This window comes from Pantherophis guttatus, chromosome 1 (genome assembly GCF_059756535.1).
Source record: "Pantherophis guttatus breed Tessera chromosome 1, ASM5975653v1, whole genome shotgun sequence".
In the NCBI taxonomy this organism is placed as follows: Eukaryota; Metazoa; Chordata; class Lepidosauria; order Squamata; family Colubridae; genus Pantherophis; species Pantherophis guttatus.
In genome coordinates this window covers 12,003,860-12,021,899 of record NC_142063.1, presented here as the reverse complement: position 1 = coordinate 12,021,899, position 18,040 = coordinate 12,003,860, and the positions used below count along the sequence as shown (strand labels likewise).

At 46.8% G+C, this 18,040-nt stretch overlaps 1 protein-coding gene across 3 annotated transcripts in view; it reads left to right on the top strand.

The window, feature by feature from the left end:
- GNA15 (G protein subunit alpha 15) overlaps window positions 1-16,850 on the top strand; it is a 35,519-nt gene extending 18,669 nt beyond the window's left edge. For all 3 annotated transcript variants that reach the window (XM_087873069.1, XM_034422689.3, XM_034422688.3), the window contains 2 exons: window positions 624-777; window positions 15,579-16,850. In XM_087873069.1, the coding sequence (XP_087729195.1) occupies window positions 624-777; window positions 15,579-15,811 (387 nt within the window). In that variant the 3' untranslated portion in view covers window positions 15,812-16,850. The remainder of the gene's footprint in view (window positions 1-623; window positions 778-15,578) is intronic.
- The last annotated feature ends 1,190 nt before the right edge of the window (window positions 16,851-18,040 follow it).

Here is an 18,040-nt window from a genome sequence, read left to right as displayed (position 1 = left end):
TGCAGTATCCTTCCCCCAGGAGTGGGGTGGGAATGGGGGTTTTGCAATATCCTTCCCCCCAGGAGTGGGGAGGAAATGGGGATTTTGCAATATCCTTCCCCCAGGAGTGGGGAGGGAATGGGGATTTTGCAATATCCTTCCCCGAGGAGTGGGGTGGGAATGGAGATTTTGCAATATCCTTCCCCCAGGAGTGGGGAAGGAATGGGGATTTTGCAGTATCCTTACTCTGGAGTGGGGTAGGAGTAGAGATTTTGCAATATCCTTCCCCCAGGAGTGGGGAGGGAATGGGGATTTTGCAATATCCTTCCCCCAGGAGTGGGGTGGGAATGGGGATTTTGCAGGATCCTTACTCTGGAGTGGGGTAGGAATGGAGATTTTGCAGTATCCTTCCCCTGTCACGCCCACCAAGCGATGCCTACCAAGCCCACCCCACCCCCACCAAGCCACAGAACCGGTAGTAAAAAAAAATTCGGATTTCACCACTGAGACAAACCAATGCCTGCAGAAAAGCCCTCCAGAACAAACTTCCAATCTTCATTTTTGCTGCTCATATTTGATGGTAGCTTTATGCATATTTTCCTTCTTTTTTTCCCTCATTTCCCCCCCCCACTTTTTCCTATCAGAACCGAATGAGGGAGAGTTTGGATCTCTTCAGGACCATTCTGGAGCTGCCCTGGTTCTGGAACACCTCGATTATTCTCTTCTTGAACAAAGTGGACATCCTGGAAGAGAAAATCCTCTCCTCGGATCTGGCCGCCTATTTCCCCACTTTCCCAGGTAACATTTCCTGCTTCGGACAGCAGGGCAGCGTGGAGGAGCGGTTATTTATTTTATTTTTTTAATTTTATTTTAGTTATTTATTTTTATATGCCGCCCTTCTCCGGAGACTCAGGGCGGCTTACAATGCGTTAAGCAATAGCCTTCATACTTTTGTATATTTTATACAAAGTCAGCTTATTGCCCCCACAATCTGGGTCCTCATTTCATCTACCTTTGAAAGGATGGAAGGCTGAGTCGACCTTGAGCCTGGTGAGATTTGAACTTGCAGTAATTGCAGGCAGCTGGATGTTAATAGATGTTAATAACAGTACTTTAGTCCACTGTACTACAGGCTTATTTATTGGTTCGATTTATATACCGTCCTTTTCCGGAGACTCAGGGCGGCTTACAATGTACTAAGCAATAGCCTTCATCCTTTTGTATATTTATACAAAGTCAGCTTATTGCCCCCACAAACCGGGTCCTCATTTTACCCACCTTAGAAAGGATGGAAGGCTGAGTCGACCTTGAGCCTGGTGAGAATTGAACTCGCAGTAATTGCAGGCAGCTGGATGTTAAATGCTGCCTTAGTAGGAGGCATTAGTCTCCTATGCCACTCAGGCTTAGACAGGCTTAGAGGGGCTGCCTGTCAAAGTGGCGCGTTCTAGAAAAAGATCGCAAAATTGGTGCAAACTGGGGCCTGCTTCCCTAATCTGAACCCTGAGCTAAATTTTGAGGAAGTTGCTCTTTCATTACCTCAGTTACAAGTAGTCCTCAACTTACGACCCCCAATGGGACTGGAAATTTCCGTCGCTAAGCAACGTGGTCATTAAGTGCCCAATTTTGCAACCTTTTGGGGTTTGTTTGTTTTTTTCCACGGGTTGTTAAACAAACTGCTGCAGTCGCTAAGCGGATCGTGTTGTTAAGCGAATCCACTTCCTCCATTGACTTTGCTTGTCAGAAGCCGGATGGGAAGGTCGTAAATGCTGATGATCAAATAACTCCGGGACTCTGCAACCATCATAAATACATGCCGTTTGTTGCCAAATACCCACAATTGTGATCTCATGACTATGGAGATGCTGTTTATGGTCGTAAGTACAAGGACTGGTTGTAAGTCACTTCTTTCAGGGTGGTTGTAACTTCAAACAGTTACAAGGGTGCCTTAACACCCTGCTGTTAAGGCACAGTTCGGCTGGAAAACTGGTTTGAATCTCTGGAAATCACTTATTATTATGATTTAAAATTGTGCTTATTAAAGCTTCAAACTCAATTGATATTTTTCAGGCAGCCTGTATTTATCTAAGACAGTGTTTCTCAACCTTGGTAGCTTGAAGATGGGTGGACTTCAATTCCCAGAATCCCCCAGCCAGCAGCGCTGGCTGGGGGATTCTGGGAGTTGAAGTCCACCCATCTTCAAGCTTCCAAGCTTGAGAAACACTGATCTAAAAGGTAAAATCCTTTTTTCCCCTCAAAAACCTCTAGGGGCATCACTAAAAATCCATTTAATTTTCAGAGCAAAATTGTATTTCCGTAGCTTTCCTCCAGGATGACCAAATTCCCAGTCCAGACTACATTTGGTGATTTCCTTGTGGTGTCCCATCCAGGAGCTATCCAAGTCTACCCCCGTGCTTAAGTTTTTGAGACCACATAAGGTCGGTTAAGTGCTGCCCCCTGCTGGGTCATTCTCTTTTCAAATCTAAGGTCACAAACTTACTGAGAAATAGTAATACGGTTAGTCCTCGACTTACAACAGCTCATTTAGTGACGGTTCAAAGTTGCGCTGAAAACAAGTGACTTAGGACCATTTTTCACAGTTACAACTTTTGCAGCATCCCCAGAGTCTCGTGTTCAAAATTCAAATGCTTGGCAACCAAGTCATATTTATGACTTAACAACTGCAGGGATTCACTTAACAACGGTGGCAACAAAGGTCGTAAAATGGGGCAAAGCTCACTTAATAAAAGTCTCATTTAACTACAGAAATTTTCGCCTCAATCGTGGCCATACGTTGAGTAGCATCTGTATAACCTACTGATGATGTGATTCCGTCTTTCCTAATCTCCATGCATCACCAAGTAGACCCATATCATGCCTGACCTGGGAAGTGACAAAGGCAACTTTCAGATTCAGGTTCTAAATGGAAGGGACCTTGCAGGTCATCTAGTCCAACCCCCTGCCCACGCAGGAGACCCTACACCATTTCTGACAAATGGCAGTCCAGTCTCTTCTTGAAAGCTTCCAGTGATGAAGCTCCCACAACTTTCAAAGGCAACTTCTGTTCCATGGGTTGATTGTTCTCACTGTCAGAAAATTTCTCCTTATTTCCAGGTTGAATCTCTCCTTGTTCAGTTTCCATCCATTATTCCTTGTCTGGCCTTCGGGTTCTTTTGGAGAATAGCTTTGCTTTTGCTTTTTTTTGGTTTTTTAATTTATATGCCGCCCTTCTCCGGAGACTCAGGGCGGCTTACAATGCGTTAAGCAATAGCCTTCATCCTTTTGTATATTTATACAAAGTCATCTTATTGCCCCCACAAACTGGGTCCTCATTTCACCTACCTTAGAAAGGATGGAAGGCTGAGTCAACCTTGAGCTTGGTGAGATTTGAACTTGCAGTAATTGCAAGCAGCAGATGTTAATAACAGTGCTTTAGTCCACTGTACTACAGGCTCTGTTCTTGACCCCCTCCTCTCTATGACAGCCCCTCAAATATTGGAACACTGCTATCATGTCACCCCTAATCCTTCTTTTCATTAAACATTAGACAAATCCAATTCCAGCAACTGTTCTTTATATGTTTTAGCCTCCAATCCCCTAATCGTCATTGTTGCTCTTCTTTGCACTCTTTCTAGAGTCTCCACATCTTTTTTATAGTGTGGTGACCAAAACTGGATGCAGTATTCCAGGAGTGGTCTTACTAAGTCTTTACAGAGTGGTATTAGTACCTCCCTTGATCTTGATTGAATCCCTCTGTTAATGCAGTTTAGGATTGCATTGGCTTTTTTGGCTGTTGCCACACACTGTTGGCTCATAATTTATCCACCGTCAAAAACAGATGCTGTCTTATTGGCTTTGTGTAGCTTTCTTGACTGATTTGGACTGAAACGGGCTCCAAAACCAGTTAGGTTTTGAAGCAACCTAGAACTAAGGAGAAATTTCCTGACAGTTAGAAGAATTAATCAGTGGAACGACCTGCCACCAGAAGTTGTGATGGCTCCAACACGGGAGGTTTTTAAGAAGAGATTGGACAAGCATTTGGCTGAAGTTGTATAAGGTTTCCGGCTTGAGCAGAGGCTTAGAAGACCTCTAAATTCCCTTCCAACTCTGTTAATTCTATTCTATTATTCTGTTAATGCAATTTAGGATTGCATTGGCTTTTTTGGCTGTTGCGGCAAACTGTTGGCTCCTATAGGTCTTGTAGTCCAACACCTTGCTCAGACAGTTGACCCTATACCAGGGATGGCTAACCTTTTTGCCGTCGTGTGCCAAAAGCAGGGGGAACGTGGGGGGGAGGTGTTTGCGCACATGCGTGCCCACACCCATAATTCAATGCGCCCCGCACATGCTTGCGTGACTGCCCCCCGCTCCCCCCGCTTTTGTCACATGATGGCCCGGTAGGCCTGTTTTTTGCCTACCGGGCTCCAGAGCCTTTCTAGGAGCCTGGGGAGGACGGAAATGGCCTTCCCCATCCCCCCTCCTTTTCTGGCCTCGGGAGGGTCTCTGAGGGGATGGGGAAGGCCGTTTTTGCCCTCCCCAGGCTTCTAGAAAGGCTTGGGAGCCTGGAGAGAGTGAAAAATGGGCCTTCCCCATCCCACCGGAGGCCCTCCGGAGGCTGGAAACAGGCTGTTTCCCAACTTCCAGTGGGCCCAGAGGGCCCAAAAATGAGCGGAACTAGGGCAATGCTCGCGTGCCCACCGATATGGCTCCGCGTGCCACCTGTGGCACTCGTGCCGTAGGTTCGCCATCACGGCCCTATACCATTTCAGACAAGTAGCTACCCAGTCTCTTCTTGAGAACCTCCAGTGATGGAGCAGGTTGTTTCTTGTCCTGTTTAATTTGATTTATATGCCGCCCTTCTCCGGAGACTCAGGGCGGCTTACAATGCGTTAAGCAATAGCCTTCATACTTTTGTATATTTTTACAAAGTCAGCTTATTGCCCCCACAAACTGGGTCCTCAATTTACCTACCTTAGAAAGGATGGAAGGCTGAGTCAACCTTGAGCCTGGCAAGATTCGAACTTACAGTAATTGCAGACAGCTGGAGTTAAATTACAATGCATTAGTCTGCTGAGCTATCCAGGCTCTTCAGGAATCCAGGAAGTTAATCTCTTCCTCTTTGGGGCAGCCCCTCAAATACTGGAATACTGCTATCATGTCCCCCCTAGTCCTTCTTTTCTCTAGACTGGCCATACCCAGTTTCTGCAACCGTTTCTTCATATGTTTTAGTCTCCAGGCCTTTAATCATCTTAAATTGCTCTTCTCTGCACTTTTTCCAAAATCTCAACAACTTGGTGGGGTTACAGCCAAAGAAGGATGTTTAGAGGACATATTAGGGCTGTGGTTAGGGTGCAAATAGGGCCCAGCCCTTAGCGATTTCCTGTAGCATTTGAATGAAGAAAACACGTCGGTTTTGCACTGAGTTTGGCCAGCCACACCTTTGCTTAGAATTTAGGCACACCTTTCATCTTCAAGCTGTTGTCGCTTTAAGATCGTGTTGGGTTTCTCAACCTTAGCAAGGAATTCCCCAGCCTGACCTTGGCAACTCTATGATAGTTGGACTTCAGTTTCCAGTATTCCTCAGCCCTTGGCAATGTTATGAGACTTAGAATAGAATAGAGGTGGAAGGGACCTTGGTGGTCTTCTGGTCCATCTCCCTGCTCAAGCAGGAGAACCTATATTATTTCAGATAAGTGACTGTCTAGCCTCGTGATGGCGAACTTATGGCACGCGTACCACAGGTGGCACACGGAGCCATATTGGTGGGCACGTGAGCTCAGCTCTAGCACACATGCACGCGCCGGCCAGCTGATTTTCAGGCCTTCTGGGCCCACCAGAAGTAGGGAAACAGGTTGTTTCCTGCCTCTGGAGGGCCTGGGGTGTGGGGAAGGCCCGTTTTTTGCTCTCCCCAAGCTCCAGAGCCTGTCTGGTGGGACCGGAAGTTGGCAAATGGGCCATTTCCGGCCTCCGTAGGGACTCTGGGGCGGTGGGGAAGGCCGTTTTCGCCCTCCCCAGGATCCTAGAGAGGGTCTGGAGCCTGGGGAGAGCAAAAAACAGGCCTTCCAGTCCCACCAGAAGTCAGCAAATGGGCTGTTTCCGGCCTCCAGATGGCCTCCGGGGGGCCAGGGGGAGGCAGTTTTCGCCCTCCCCAGGATCCTAGAGAGGCTCTAGAGCCTGGGGAGAGCAAAAAACAGGACTTCCAGTCCCACCAGAAGTCAGCAAATGAGCCGTTTCCGGCCTCCAGATGGCCTCCGGGGGTGAGGGGGAGGCAGTTTTCACCCTTGCCAGGATCCTAGAGAGGCTCTGGAGCCTGGGGAGAGCAAAAAACAGGCCTTCCAGTCCCACCAGAAGTCAGCAAATGGGCCGTTTCCGGCCTCTAGATGGCCTTCGGGTGGGGGGGAGGCCGTTTTCGCCCTACCCAGGATCCTAGAGAGGCTCTGGAGCCTGGGGAGAGCAAAAAACGGGCCTACTGGGCCCACCAGGCCATCAAGTACCAAAAGCGGAGGGAACATGGGGGGCGGTTACACATGCATATGGGGGGGCAGGGGGGCATGTAATTATGGGTGTGGGCACACACACGTGCGACCCCCACCATGGTCCCCCTGCTTTTGGCACGCGATGGCAAAAAGGTTAGCCATTGCTGGTCTAGCCTCTTCTTAAAAACCTCCAGTGATGGAGCACCCACGATTTCTGAAGGCAAGCTGTTCCACTGATTAATTGTCCTCACTCTTAGGAAATTTCTCCTTATTTCTAGGTTGCTTCTCTCCTTGATTAGTGTCCATCCATTGCTTCTTGTCCTTCTGGTGCTTTGGAGAATAGCTTGACTCCCTCTTCTTTGTGGCAGCCCCTGAGATACTGGAACACTGCTATCATATTGCCTCTAATTCTTCTTTTCTTTACACTAGCTAGCCAAACCCAATTCCTGCAGCCGTTCTTCATATGTTTTAGTCTACAAGCCTTTAATCATCTTAGTTGCTTCTCTCTGAACTTTTTCCAAAGTCTCAATATCTTTTTTGTAGAGACTTTAACTCTTAAAATTCCTCAGTGAGCCATTGGCTACTTTATTGTTGTGGATTTAATAAGACCAACACAACTTTTCAGGGTTAGCCAGAGACATTGTATATTGCGCAATAGGTTCAAAGCTCTGTACATGAAGCGTTGAACAAAGACAGAAATTAGGTACAATGGTTTTTATACTCTTCTAAGACAAAGGATTCTGTTAACTCAGCAGTTCATATGATCATATACATTTGTCATATTTAATTGACACTTCCCAGTTACCAAGTTTCATATTATTCTTTGCCAACAGTCATAATTCTTTTTGCCAATTACTGAAGCATAGATTCAAATTATCTCTTGTTGATAGTTACATGTGGTCATCCTTTGATCTGTTTTAACCTGCAAACAAATATCTCTATCTCTGGCAACTGAGGGGCCTCTCTTGTGAATGTTTCTACTTCAAAGGAATTCTCTGCCTTTCAACTGGTTAATTGGCTTTCCTCAAACAAGCACATTTCCTTTCTTACAATACTATGAATAAAGAGGGCCCTTCAGTGATCATCCAGCTGGACCCACGTTTACCTACATTATTATGATGTGTGTGTGTGTGTGTGTGTGTCAACTCTGAAGCTGGCCTGACTGAGGCCATCTTGGAGGCTTTGGTGTTGCCACAATGGTGATGAGGGATAGGGAGGGAGGAATTTCCTGACAGTGGGAACAATTAATCAGTGGAACAACTTGCCTCCAGAAGTTGTGAATGCTCCAACACTGGAAGCTTTTAAGAAGATGTTGGATAACCATTTGTCTGAAGTGGTGGAGGGTTTCCTTCCTAAGAAGGGGGTTGGACTAGAAGACCTCCAAGGTCCCTTCCAACTCTGTTATTCTGTTAGTCTGAATAGAGATAGTTGGGGTTTTGTAGCCAAAACAAAATAGTTTCCCCTGAGAACCAAGGACATTCCCACAGGTGGCTGAAGAGAGGAAGAGCGATGTTTCCAAACAACCGGACAGCATCCTGATTGGACCATATGACTGATTGTTTGGGAAAGGGGAATTTTTTTTAAACTTTTAATTAGGTGAAAACTGCGGGAACTTTTAGAGTTGGTTTTTACCAGTCTGTGCCAATATGATATAAAACTGCCCTTTAAGGAACCTACTTGTCTCGGAGTTCTGTTTGCCATGGGTGTATTAACTGGGAATCCTGACAGTGTGGACTTCAATTCCCAGAATTCCTCAGCAGTTCTTGGCGACTTTATGATGTATGGGACTTCAACTCCCAGAATTCCTCAGCCAGTCGTGGTGGGGAAAGCTAGCTGGGGAATTCTGGGAGTTGAAGTCCACCCATCATAAAGTTGGCCAGGTTAAGAAACACTGCTTTAAGGTACTACCGGCACCTCTGGATGAGAAAGAGGTTTTTCCTTTCTGCTGATGCTAACTTGGCCCCCCTGTGTGTCCCTAATCCTGATTCCCTATCATGGCAGATTTGTATAGGTCAGGGGTCAGCAACCTGCGGCTCTGGAGCCGCTTGTGGCTCTTTCATCCCTCTGCTGCAGCTCCCGGTCGCCGATCGACTCCACAATTGATAGGGCTTTCGGTTAGGATAGGTAGAGGAAAAAGAACGCCCTGCTAGGAGGAGACTCTATGGTGGGGGAACCGGACTTCCGGTTGGCTCCAGAATTAAACGGGGTCTTCCGGTTAGGAACTTTGTGGCTGTTTGAGTGTTTAAGGTTGCCGACCCCTAGTATAGGTAGTCCTCAATTTACAACAGTTTGTTTAATGACTGTTCAAGAGTTACAATGTCACTGATAAAAGTGACTTATGACTTCTTTGTTCACACTTGCAACCGTTGCAGCGTGGTGCAACTTGTGGTCACATGATCAAAATTCAGACGCTTGGCAACTGGTTCATATTTATGACGGTCGCAGTGGCCCCGGGGGGGGGGGTGGCGTGTCACGTGATCCCCTTTTACGACCTTCTGACCAGCAAAGTCACTGGGGAAGCCAGATTCACTTAACAATCACGTCACCAACTTAACAGACGCAGTGCTTCACTTAACCACTGGGGCGAGTTAAGGTCATAAAATGGGGCAAAACTCAATAAACGTCTTGCTTAGTGACAGAGATTTTGGGGCTCAGTTGTGGCCATAAATCAAGGGCTACCTGGAACATGAAAGTCAGGATCTAACAAAGGTATCATGAAGTTGTTGGCACCATTCTGAAAATCCTACAAGGTGTCAACACAATTGGAAACAACAGTGCTACCATAGTTGGTTCCCAGGAACCTCTTCCTCCTGGGCCCAGAGAAATACAGGTAGTCCTCGACTTACAACAGTTCATTTAGTGACCGTTCAAAGTTACAACAGCACTATAAAAAGAGACTTCTGACCGTTTTTCACCGTTTTCCAGCATTCCCATGATCAGCTCAAAATTCAGGTGCTTGGCAACTGACTCACATTTATGACCGTTGCTGTGTCCCAAGGACATGGTATCCCCCTTTTGCGACCTTCCGACGAACAAAGTCAATGGGGCAGCCGGATTCACTTAACAACCGGGTTAGTGACTTATCAACTGCAGTGATTCACTTATCAACTGAGGCAAGAAAGGTCGTAAAACAGGGCAAAGCTCACTTAACAAATGTCTCACTTCACGACAGAAATCATGGGCTCAATTGTCATAAGTCAAGGACTACCTGTATTGTCTCTAAAGAGGAGAGAGCTTTCATAATAACAAATCTGGCCAAATAGAACTCTGGGATTACAGATAGACCTCTACATATGACCAAAATTGAGCCCCAGAGTTCCATGGCTAAGCAAAAAAAGTTGTTAAGAGAATTTGACCACTTCCTTGCCACCGTTGTTAAAATGAATCGCTGCGGTTGTAAACTTAGTAACAAGGTTGTTAAGTGAATCTTGTTTCTCCAAGTATGGGACTTCATACTTCAGGAGGTCTGAAGGTTGTAAAAGGGATACTGCAATTGTCATAAATATGAGTCATTTGCCAAGTGTCCAAATTTTGATCCTGCCACCATTGGGATGCTATAATGGTTGTAAGTGTGAAAAACGGTCATAAGTCACTAAATGAACGGTTGTACTGTGTTTCCCTGAAAATAAGACTGAGTCTTATATTAATTTTTACTCCAAAAGACGCATTAGGGCTTATTTTCTGGTTAGGTCTTATTTTTGGGGAAATACAGTACTGAATGCATCCATCTGGCTGACAATCGTAAATGGGGCTTATTTTGGGGGTAAGGCTTACATTACGAGCATCCTGAAAAATCATGCTAGGGCTTATTTTCCGATTGGGTCTTATTTTTGGGGAAATACGGTACTAAATGCATCCATCTGGCTGACAATCGTAACTGGGGTTTATTTTGAGGGTAAGGCTTATATTACGAGCATCCTGAAAAATCATGCTAGGGCTTATTTTCCAGTTGGGTCTTATTTTCGGGGAAATACGGTACTGAATGCATCCATCTGGCTGACAATCGTAACTGGAGCTTATTTTGGGGGTAAGGCTTATATTATGAGCATCCTGAAAAATCAGGCTAGGGCTTATTTTCCGGTTGGGTCTTATTTTCGGGGAAACAGGATAAGTAGAGGACTGCTTGTACTCTATTTGGAAAAGGATTGCTTCCGTTTGAACAGCTGCCAAGAAGGTGAAAAGTTTCTAGTTGGTTTGTTGGTTGCCAAATCAGAGACGGTAAAAAGGTTGTTGCTCTCTATTTCCGCTTCTGCGGAGTCCCTGGTGCTCTCTGAGGTTGGTTGTTTCCTTGCAGACATTTCATCACCCAACTAGGTAACGTCATCAGGGCATCGCTGATGAAACATCTGCAAGAAAACAACCATGCTCGGAGAGCACCCAGGATTCCGCAGGTCAACCCTGAGCTACAAATATCCTCTTCCATTAGTTCCCCTTTTTGTGTGGCTTATATTCTGTCTAGAGAAAAACACACAATGATGCGGGATGTTGGGAGTCAGAAGGAAGAGCTGCAGTCCAGGGGCGGGCTTCAAAAATTTTAGCAAGGGGTTCTCTGCCCGGTTGCTTGGTGGGTGTGGCCATGGTGGGCGTGGCCTAGTCAGCCTCCTGAACCATGGAGGGGGGCCGTGTTTTTGCCCTCCCCAGGCTTCGGAGCAGGGGTGAAATACTCCTGGTTTGGACCGGATCGCGTGATCCGGTAGCGATGGCGGTGGGTGGTTCGGAGAACCCGTAGCAAAACTCCCTGTGCCCTCCCGCCATGCCCAGCTGAGCTGCACGATCATCAGAAGGTTTTTTCTTTTACTTTTAAAAGCATTTTTTCTACAACCTCTTCCAACGAAAAAATGCTTCTAAAAATAAAAAATAAAAAGCCTCTGATGATCGTGCGACTCAGCTGGGATCATCAGATGCTTTTCAAAGCATTTTTTTCTGCAATCTCTTGGCCAAAGAGGTGGTTAAAAAAAATGCTTTGAAAAGTCTCTGACGATCCCAGCTGATTTGCCTGATCGGCAGAGAGGTATTTTTTAAAAAGCCTCTCTGACAATCCCAGCCGAGTTGCCTGATCGGCAGAGGCTTTTCAAAGCATTAGAAAAAATGCTTTGCAAAGTTAAAAAAAAAAAAAAGTTGGCCACGCCCAGCCACTCACATTACCCCACCACCACCAAGCCACATCCACAGAACTGGTAGTAACAAATTTTACATTTCACCCCTGCTTTGGAGGCTTTCCTTGAGCCTCTGGGAGGGCGAAAACTGCCTCCCCAGGCTCCGGAGGCCCTCTGGAGGCCCTTTCTGAACTTCCGGTAGGCTCATTTTTCACCCACCCCGAGCCTCCGTGTTTACCCTGCACTTACCTGCATCCAAAACGGGCCGCGAGGGGACTCCTGGGAAGGGCAGGGTGGGGTGGGCGGGGCCAGCCAGGAGTGGGATTTGGGGGATCTCTGAACTGCACAGAATCTTAGTTAGAGGTTTTCCCGAACCCCTGCGAATCCCCAGCAGCCCACCTCTGCTGCAGACTAAGCAATGGTCAGATAAGAGGCGGCTGAGCCTGCAGAAAGAAAAGGGGTGTGTGGCAAACACCACGCTTTCCTATTTTATTGGGCTGTGGAGAAAACAGGGGGACAGATGTACAGGTGTATCACTAAATGTCTATGTCAGGGGTGTCAAACTTAAAACCCGGGGGCCGGATCCGGGCCGCGGAGTGCTTAGATCTGGCCTGCGGGGCCACCCTGGAAACAGCAAAGTACTGGCCTGTGGTGTCTCTGCCAGCAAAAGCAGAGCTTGGGAGAGCTGCGTGCAACCCTCCCAAGCTCCGTTTTTGCTGGCAGAGGGTTGCAGGAGGCCATTGCAGCCGAAAACGGAACTTGGAACTTGGAAGCCCGTTTTTGCTGGCAGAGTGCTCGGGCCGCCACAGGCACCCCGAACCTGAGTAATGTTGAGCTGGCTACGCCCCCTGGCCACGCCCACCCTAGCCCCCCAAGGTCAAACACAATCCTGTGTCAGGTTTCGAGGTCGTCTCAAATAAATTGCATTTCAAACAAAGTCTTTGAAGGAAAACTCCTATTTATTAAGCACGACATTCTAAAATCAGACTCCATCGAAGCCAACACTGACTTCCAGACCCCAAACCCTCCCTTTCCGTTCCCCACTCCCCTGCACTCATTGGCCATTTTCCAAGTCATTCTACCCCCAATCTACCGCTCCAGCTCAAAGGAATTTCCCCCCTCCCATCCCATCTCCTAGGGGATATTATCTCCAGGGAAAATAAGTAGGTGAAAAATCAAACGTCCCTTTCCAGACGCCTCCGCTTCTCCTTCTTATGTCAGCATTAGAGTAAATGCAGCTTGAAGTGCTGACATCCTGATGTGGCCCTCAATGAAATCGAGTTTGACACCCTTGGTCTATGGGGATTCTCACTCATCCAGGTCGTGGTTGTCCCAAAGGTGTTTTTTTAGAGTAGAGTAGAGTAAAGTAGAGTAGAGTAGAGTAGAGTAGAATAGAATAGAATAGAATAGAATAGAATAGAATAGAATAGAATAGAATAGAATAGAATAGAATAGAATAGAATTTTTTATTAACCAAGTGTGATTGGACACACAAGGAATTTGTCTTGATGCATACGCTCTCAGTGTACATAAAAGAAAAGATATATTCATCAAGAATCATAAGGTACAACACTTAATGATAGTCATAGGATACAAATAAGCAATCAGGAAACAATCAATATCAATATAAATTGTAAGGATACAAGCAACAAAATTACAGTCATACAGTCATAAGTGGGAGGAGATGGGTGGTGGGAACGATGAAACATTAATGCAGACTTAGTAACTAGTTTGTCAGTGTTGAGGGAATTATTTGTTTAGTGATGGCATTCAGGAAAAAACTGTCCTTGTGTCTAGTTGTTCTGGTGTGCAGTGCTCTATAGCGTCGTTTTGAGGGTAGGAGTTGAAATAGTTTATGTCCAGGATGTGAGAATATTTTCCCAGCCCTCTTTTTGACTCGTGCAGTATACAGGTCCTCAATGGAAGGCAGGTTGGTAGCCATTGTTTTTTCTGCAGTTCTAACTATCCATTGAAGTCTGTGTCTGTCTTGTTGGGTTGCAGAACCAAACCAGTTATGGAGGTGCCGAAGACAGACTCAATAATTCCTCTGTAGAACTGGATCAGCAGCTCCTTGGGCAGTTTGAGCTTCCTGAGTTGGCGCAGAAAGAACATTCTTTGTTGGGCTTTTTTGATGAAGTTTTTGATGTTGGGTGTCCATTTTAGATCTTCCGATATGGTAGAACCTAGAAATTTGAAAGTCTCTACTGTTGATCCTGTGTTGTCTAGTATTGTGAGAGGTGGAAGTATGGGAGGGTTTCAAGAGGCAACTGGAGTTTCTGCTTTTTCTTTGAAGACATTTCGCTTCTCATCCAAGGAGCTTCTTCAGCTCAATTATGCAGGTGGTCCTCGATTTACAACAGTTCATTTAGTGACTGTTCGAAGTTACAACATCACTGAAAAAAAGGACTTAACGACTGTTTCTCAGGCGACCGTTGCAGCATCCCCACATATCACGTGATCATAATTCAGACACTTGGCCACTGGCTCATATTTACGACGGTGGCAGTGTCCCGGAGTCCTTTGATCCCCTTTTTGCGACCTTCTGACAAGCCAAGTCAATGGGGAAGCCAATTTTACTTAAGCACTGTGTTGCTAATTTAAAAACTGCCCCGATTCGCTTAACGATTCTATCAAGAAACGTTGTTAAATGAGGCAGAGCTCATTTAAGAACTGTCTCGCTTAGAAAGGGACATGAGATGACCCGGGGAGTGGCACAAAGGCAACATAGCCAGAGAACCGGTATGAATCCCTTTATTGGCACCAACTCTGCCCCCAATGTCCCTTTTACGGCCTGGAGAAAAGCTCTCCCACAAACCTGCAGATACTCCAGTTCAGGGGTGAAATGCTCCCGGTTCGGACCGGATCGCCTGATCTGGTAGCGATGGAGGCGGGTGGTTCGGAGAACCGGTAGCAAAAATCCCTGCCCCCCCCCATTGCCCAGCTAAGCCGCGCAATCATCAGAGGCTTTTTTTTTATTTTTAAAAGCATTTTTTCTACAACCTCTTTGGCTGAAAAAATGCTTTTAAAAGTAAAAAAAAGCCTCTGCCGATCAGGCAAGTCAGCTGGGATCATCAGAGGCTTTAAAAAAAAAAAAGAAAGCCTCTGCCGAGCAGGCAAGTCAGCTGGCATCATCAGAGGCTTAAAAGGCAGTTTTTTTACAACCTCTTTGGCTGAAGAGGTTGTAGAAAAAATGGTTTTAAAAGTAAAAAAAAAAAAAAGTTGGCCACGCCCACTCAGTCATATTACCCCCACCACCACCAAGCCACGCCCACAGAACCGGTAGTAACAAATTTTACATTTCACCACTGCTCCAGTCCCAACGCTGCAAACAGAACGACTGCAATCAATCACTCCAGCAGGGCAAGATAAGGAGTCCCAGAGGGGAAGAATGATTCCAGCAAGACAATGATTACAGCATGGCAGTAATTCAGAGGGTCAGGAGGGAATGCCAGGAATGCAGGCCACAACTCTCAACACCAGATTAATTCAGCGTTTGTTCTGGACAAACGCCCCTCCCAGTTGCCTCTCCTTTAAACTCCATCCCCAGGTGTGCCTTGTGAAGGGAATCGGGGCCTTTATCTTCCTCCTAAGCCACACAACCCACGTTGCTCTCTTCTGCGTTCTTCCCTGTGCGCCTTAGAATGAGGAGGGAGTGGGCCTTGGTCTTCATCTGAAACCCCTCTCTCTTGTTCTACCTCTCCCCTGCTCTGCCCAGCCTTCCCCAGTTTCCTCCACAGCCAACAGAGCCACTCTCCTGCTCTCCGTCAGCTGTTCGTCTTCCGTCTCAAATTCAGACTCTGACAGGGGCATGACAGGACATTTTGGGGTCAACTGTGGTCATAAATCGGGGACTACCTGTAAATGCAACGGCTCTGCAATCCTCTCCGCACGACGCTGCATATGTTCCCTCCGTTACATTGTTCCGTTACATTACTCCGTTACATTGCCACGGAGCAATGTAATCCAGGTTTAAGGCTGCCGGGAGGAGCCTGGATGATTCACACAACGTCTTCTCTTTCTCCTTTCCCAGGTCCCAAGCGAGACGTTCACGCGGCCAAACGCTTCATCTTCGAGATGTACGACGACATCTTCCACCAGTGTCTTGATGAGCCTCTTTGTGGCGGTTCCCCTTCCGCCTTCAGACCCCGATTCCTTTACCACCATTACACCTGCGCCACCGACACGCAGAACATCTGCGCGGTTTTCGCGGATATCAAGGACGCCGTTCTGGCCAGCTACTTGGAAGAGTTCAACCTGGTTTGAAGAGGCCGGCTCCAGGTGCATCACGGAATTGCTGGGCGTGCAAATCCAGATGTGGCGTCGGTCGTGAGAAACAGAGCTTGCAAGAAGCTGAATTCACAAGGAAGCATCCCTGCGGGTGATGCCTGGATGGAAAAAGCGACTGTTTGTCATATCCTTTGCCCCGTCTTCCTGTGGGAACCTTGGACCGAACGGGGGGCAATCCGGAGTCTCAGTGCTGGGAAGGATTTTTTGAAATAATGTTGCAGCTGCACCACTGAACAGATGTACAACTTAACAGAATAAGAGTTAGAAGGGACCTCGGAGGTCTTCTAGTCCAACCCCCTGCTCAGGCAGGAAACCCGACACCATTCCAGACAAATGGTTTCCAATCTCTTCTTAAAAACCTCCAGTGATGAAGCATCCGTAACTTTTGGAGGCAAGTCGTTCCGCTGATTAATTGATTAAATTAATCAACGGAACTGATTATCTGAATAAAGCACGGGTGCTATTGAGCAGGTTCTGACAGGTTCTGGAGAACCGGTAGCGGAAATTTTGGGTATTTCGGAGAACCAGCAGATACCACCTCTGGCTGGACCTAGAGTGGGGTGGGAATGGAGGTTTTACAATATCCTTCCCCCAGGAATGGGGAGGGAATGGGGATTTTTTTTTTTTTAATTTGATTTATATGCCGCCCTTCTCGGGAGACTCAGGGCGGCTTACAATGCGTTAAGCAATAGCCTTCATACTTTTGTATATTTTTATACAAAGTCAGCTTATTGCCCCCACAATCCGGGTCCTCATTTTACCTACCTTAGAAAGGATGGAAGGCTGAGTCAACCTTGAGCCTGGCGAGATTTGAACTCGCAGTAATTGCAGGCAGCTGATGTTAATAACTGTTAATAACAGTGCTTTAGTCTGCCGCACTACCAGGCTCCTTCTTTTGCAGTATCCTTCCCCTGCCACGCCCACCAAGGCACACCACACCCACTGAGCCACGCCCACAGAACTTGTAGTAAAAAAAATTGAATTCCACCACTGGATTAAAGTCTTAGTAAGGCCACGCCTGGAATATTGCATCCAGTTTTGGTCACCACGTAAGAAAAAAGATGTTGAGACTTTGAAAAAAAAAATGCAAAGAAGAGCAATTAAGATGATTAAAGGCCTGGAGAACTAAAACATATGAAGAACATATTGGGTTTGGCTAGTCTAAAGAAAAGAAGGACTAACGGTGACATTTGTATTTGAGGGGCTGCCACAAAGAAGAGGGAGTCAACTTATTTTCCATAAGACCAAAAGGCAGAGCAAGAAACGATGGATGGAAACTCATCAAGGAGAGACGCAACCTGGAATTAAGGAGAAACTTCCTAACAGTGAGAAGAATTAACCAGTGGAACAACTTGCCTCCAGAAGTTGTGGGTGCTTCATCACTGGAGGTTTTTAAGAAGAGACTGGAGAGCCACTTGTTCGGAATGGCATATGGTCTAATTGAGCATGGAGTTGGACTAGAAGACCTCCAAGGTCCCTCCCAGCTCTATTCTGATTGATTGATTGATTGAATTGTTTCCCCTGTCAGGAAATTTCTCCTTGTTGTAGGTTGGTCCCAGGGGTGGGTTCTAAATTTTTTTACTACCGGTTCTGTGGGCGTGGCTTATTTGGGGGCGTGGCTTGATGGTCATGTGACATTTTTTTAGGATTTAGCAGAAGTACTGGTCTACCAGGCTTTTAACTGCTTGCAGAGCTGTACCGGTCGACCCATTTGTTCTTGGAGGGTTCCGGTCTACTCATTTGTTTTTCGAGCGCACCGGTCTACCACCACACTGCCTTTTAACACTGATCAGCTGTAGGGCGGCCCTTTGAGCCCTGCGGCAAGAGTTTAAACAGTTTTTTTCCTTCTAGCCGATCAGCTGGGACTCGGGAGGCAGCAATAGATTGGGGGTGGGGCCAGTGGTGGGTTCCTCCCGGTTCGGCCTGGTTTTCCCGAGCTGGTAGCGGTGACGATATGACGTCACCAAACTGGTTCTGCCCCCCCCGTGCCCCCCACCCCCCTGCGTGCCCCCCACCCACCCCCGCGTTATTCTTACCTTTTATTTGGCCCCACCCCCAATTTATTGCTGCCTCCTGAGTCCCAGCTGATGGCTAGAGAGAAAAAAACTGTTTAAACTCTTGCCAAGGAGCTTCAAAGGGCCGCCCTATAGCTGATCAGTGTTAAAAGAAAACAAATGAGTAGACCGGTGCCTGCAAAAATACATG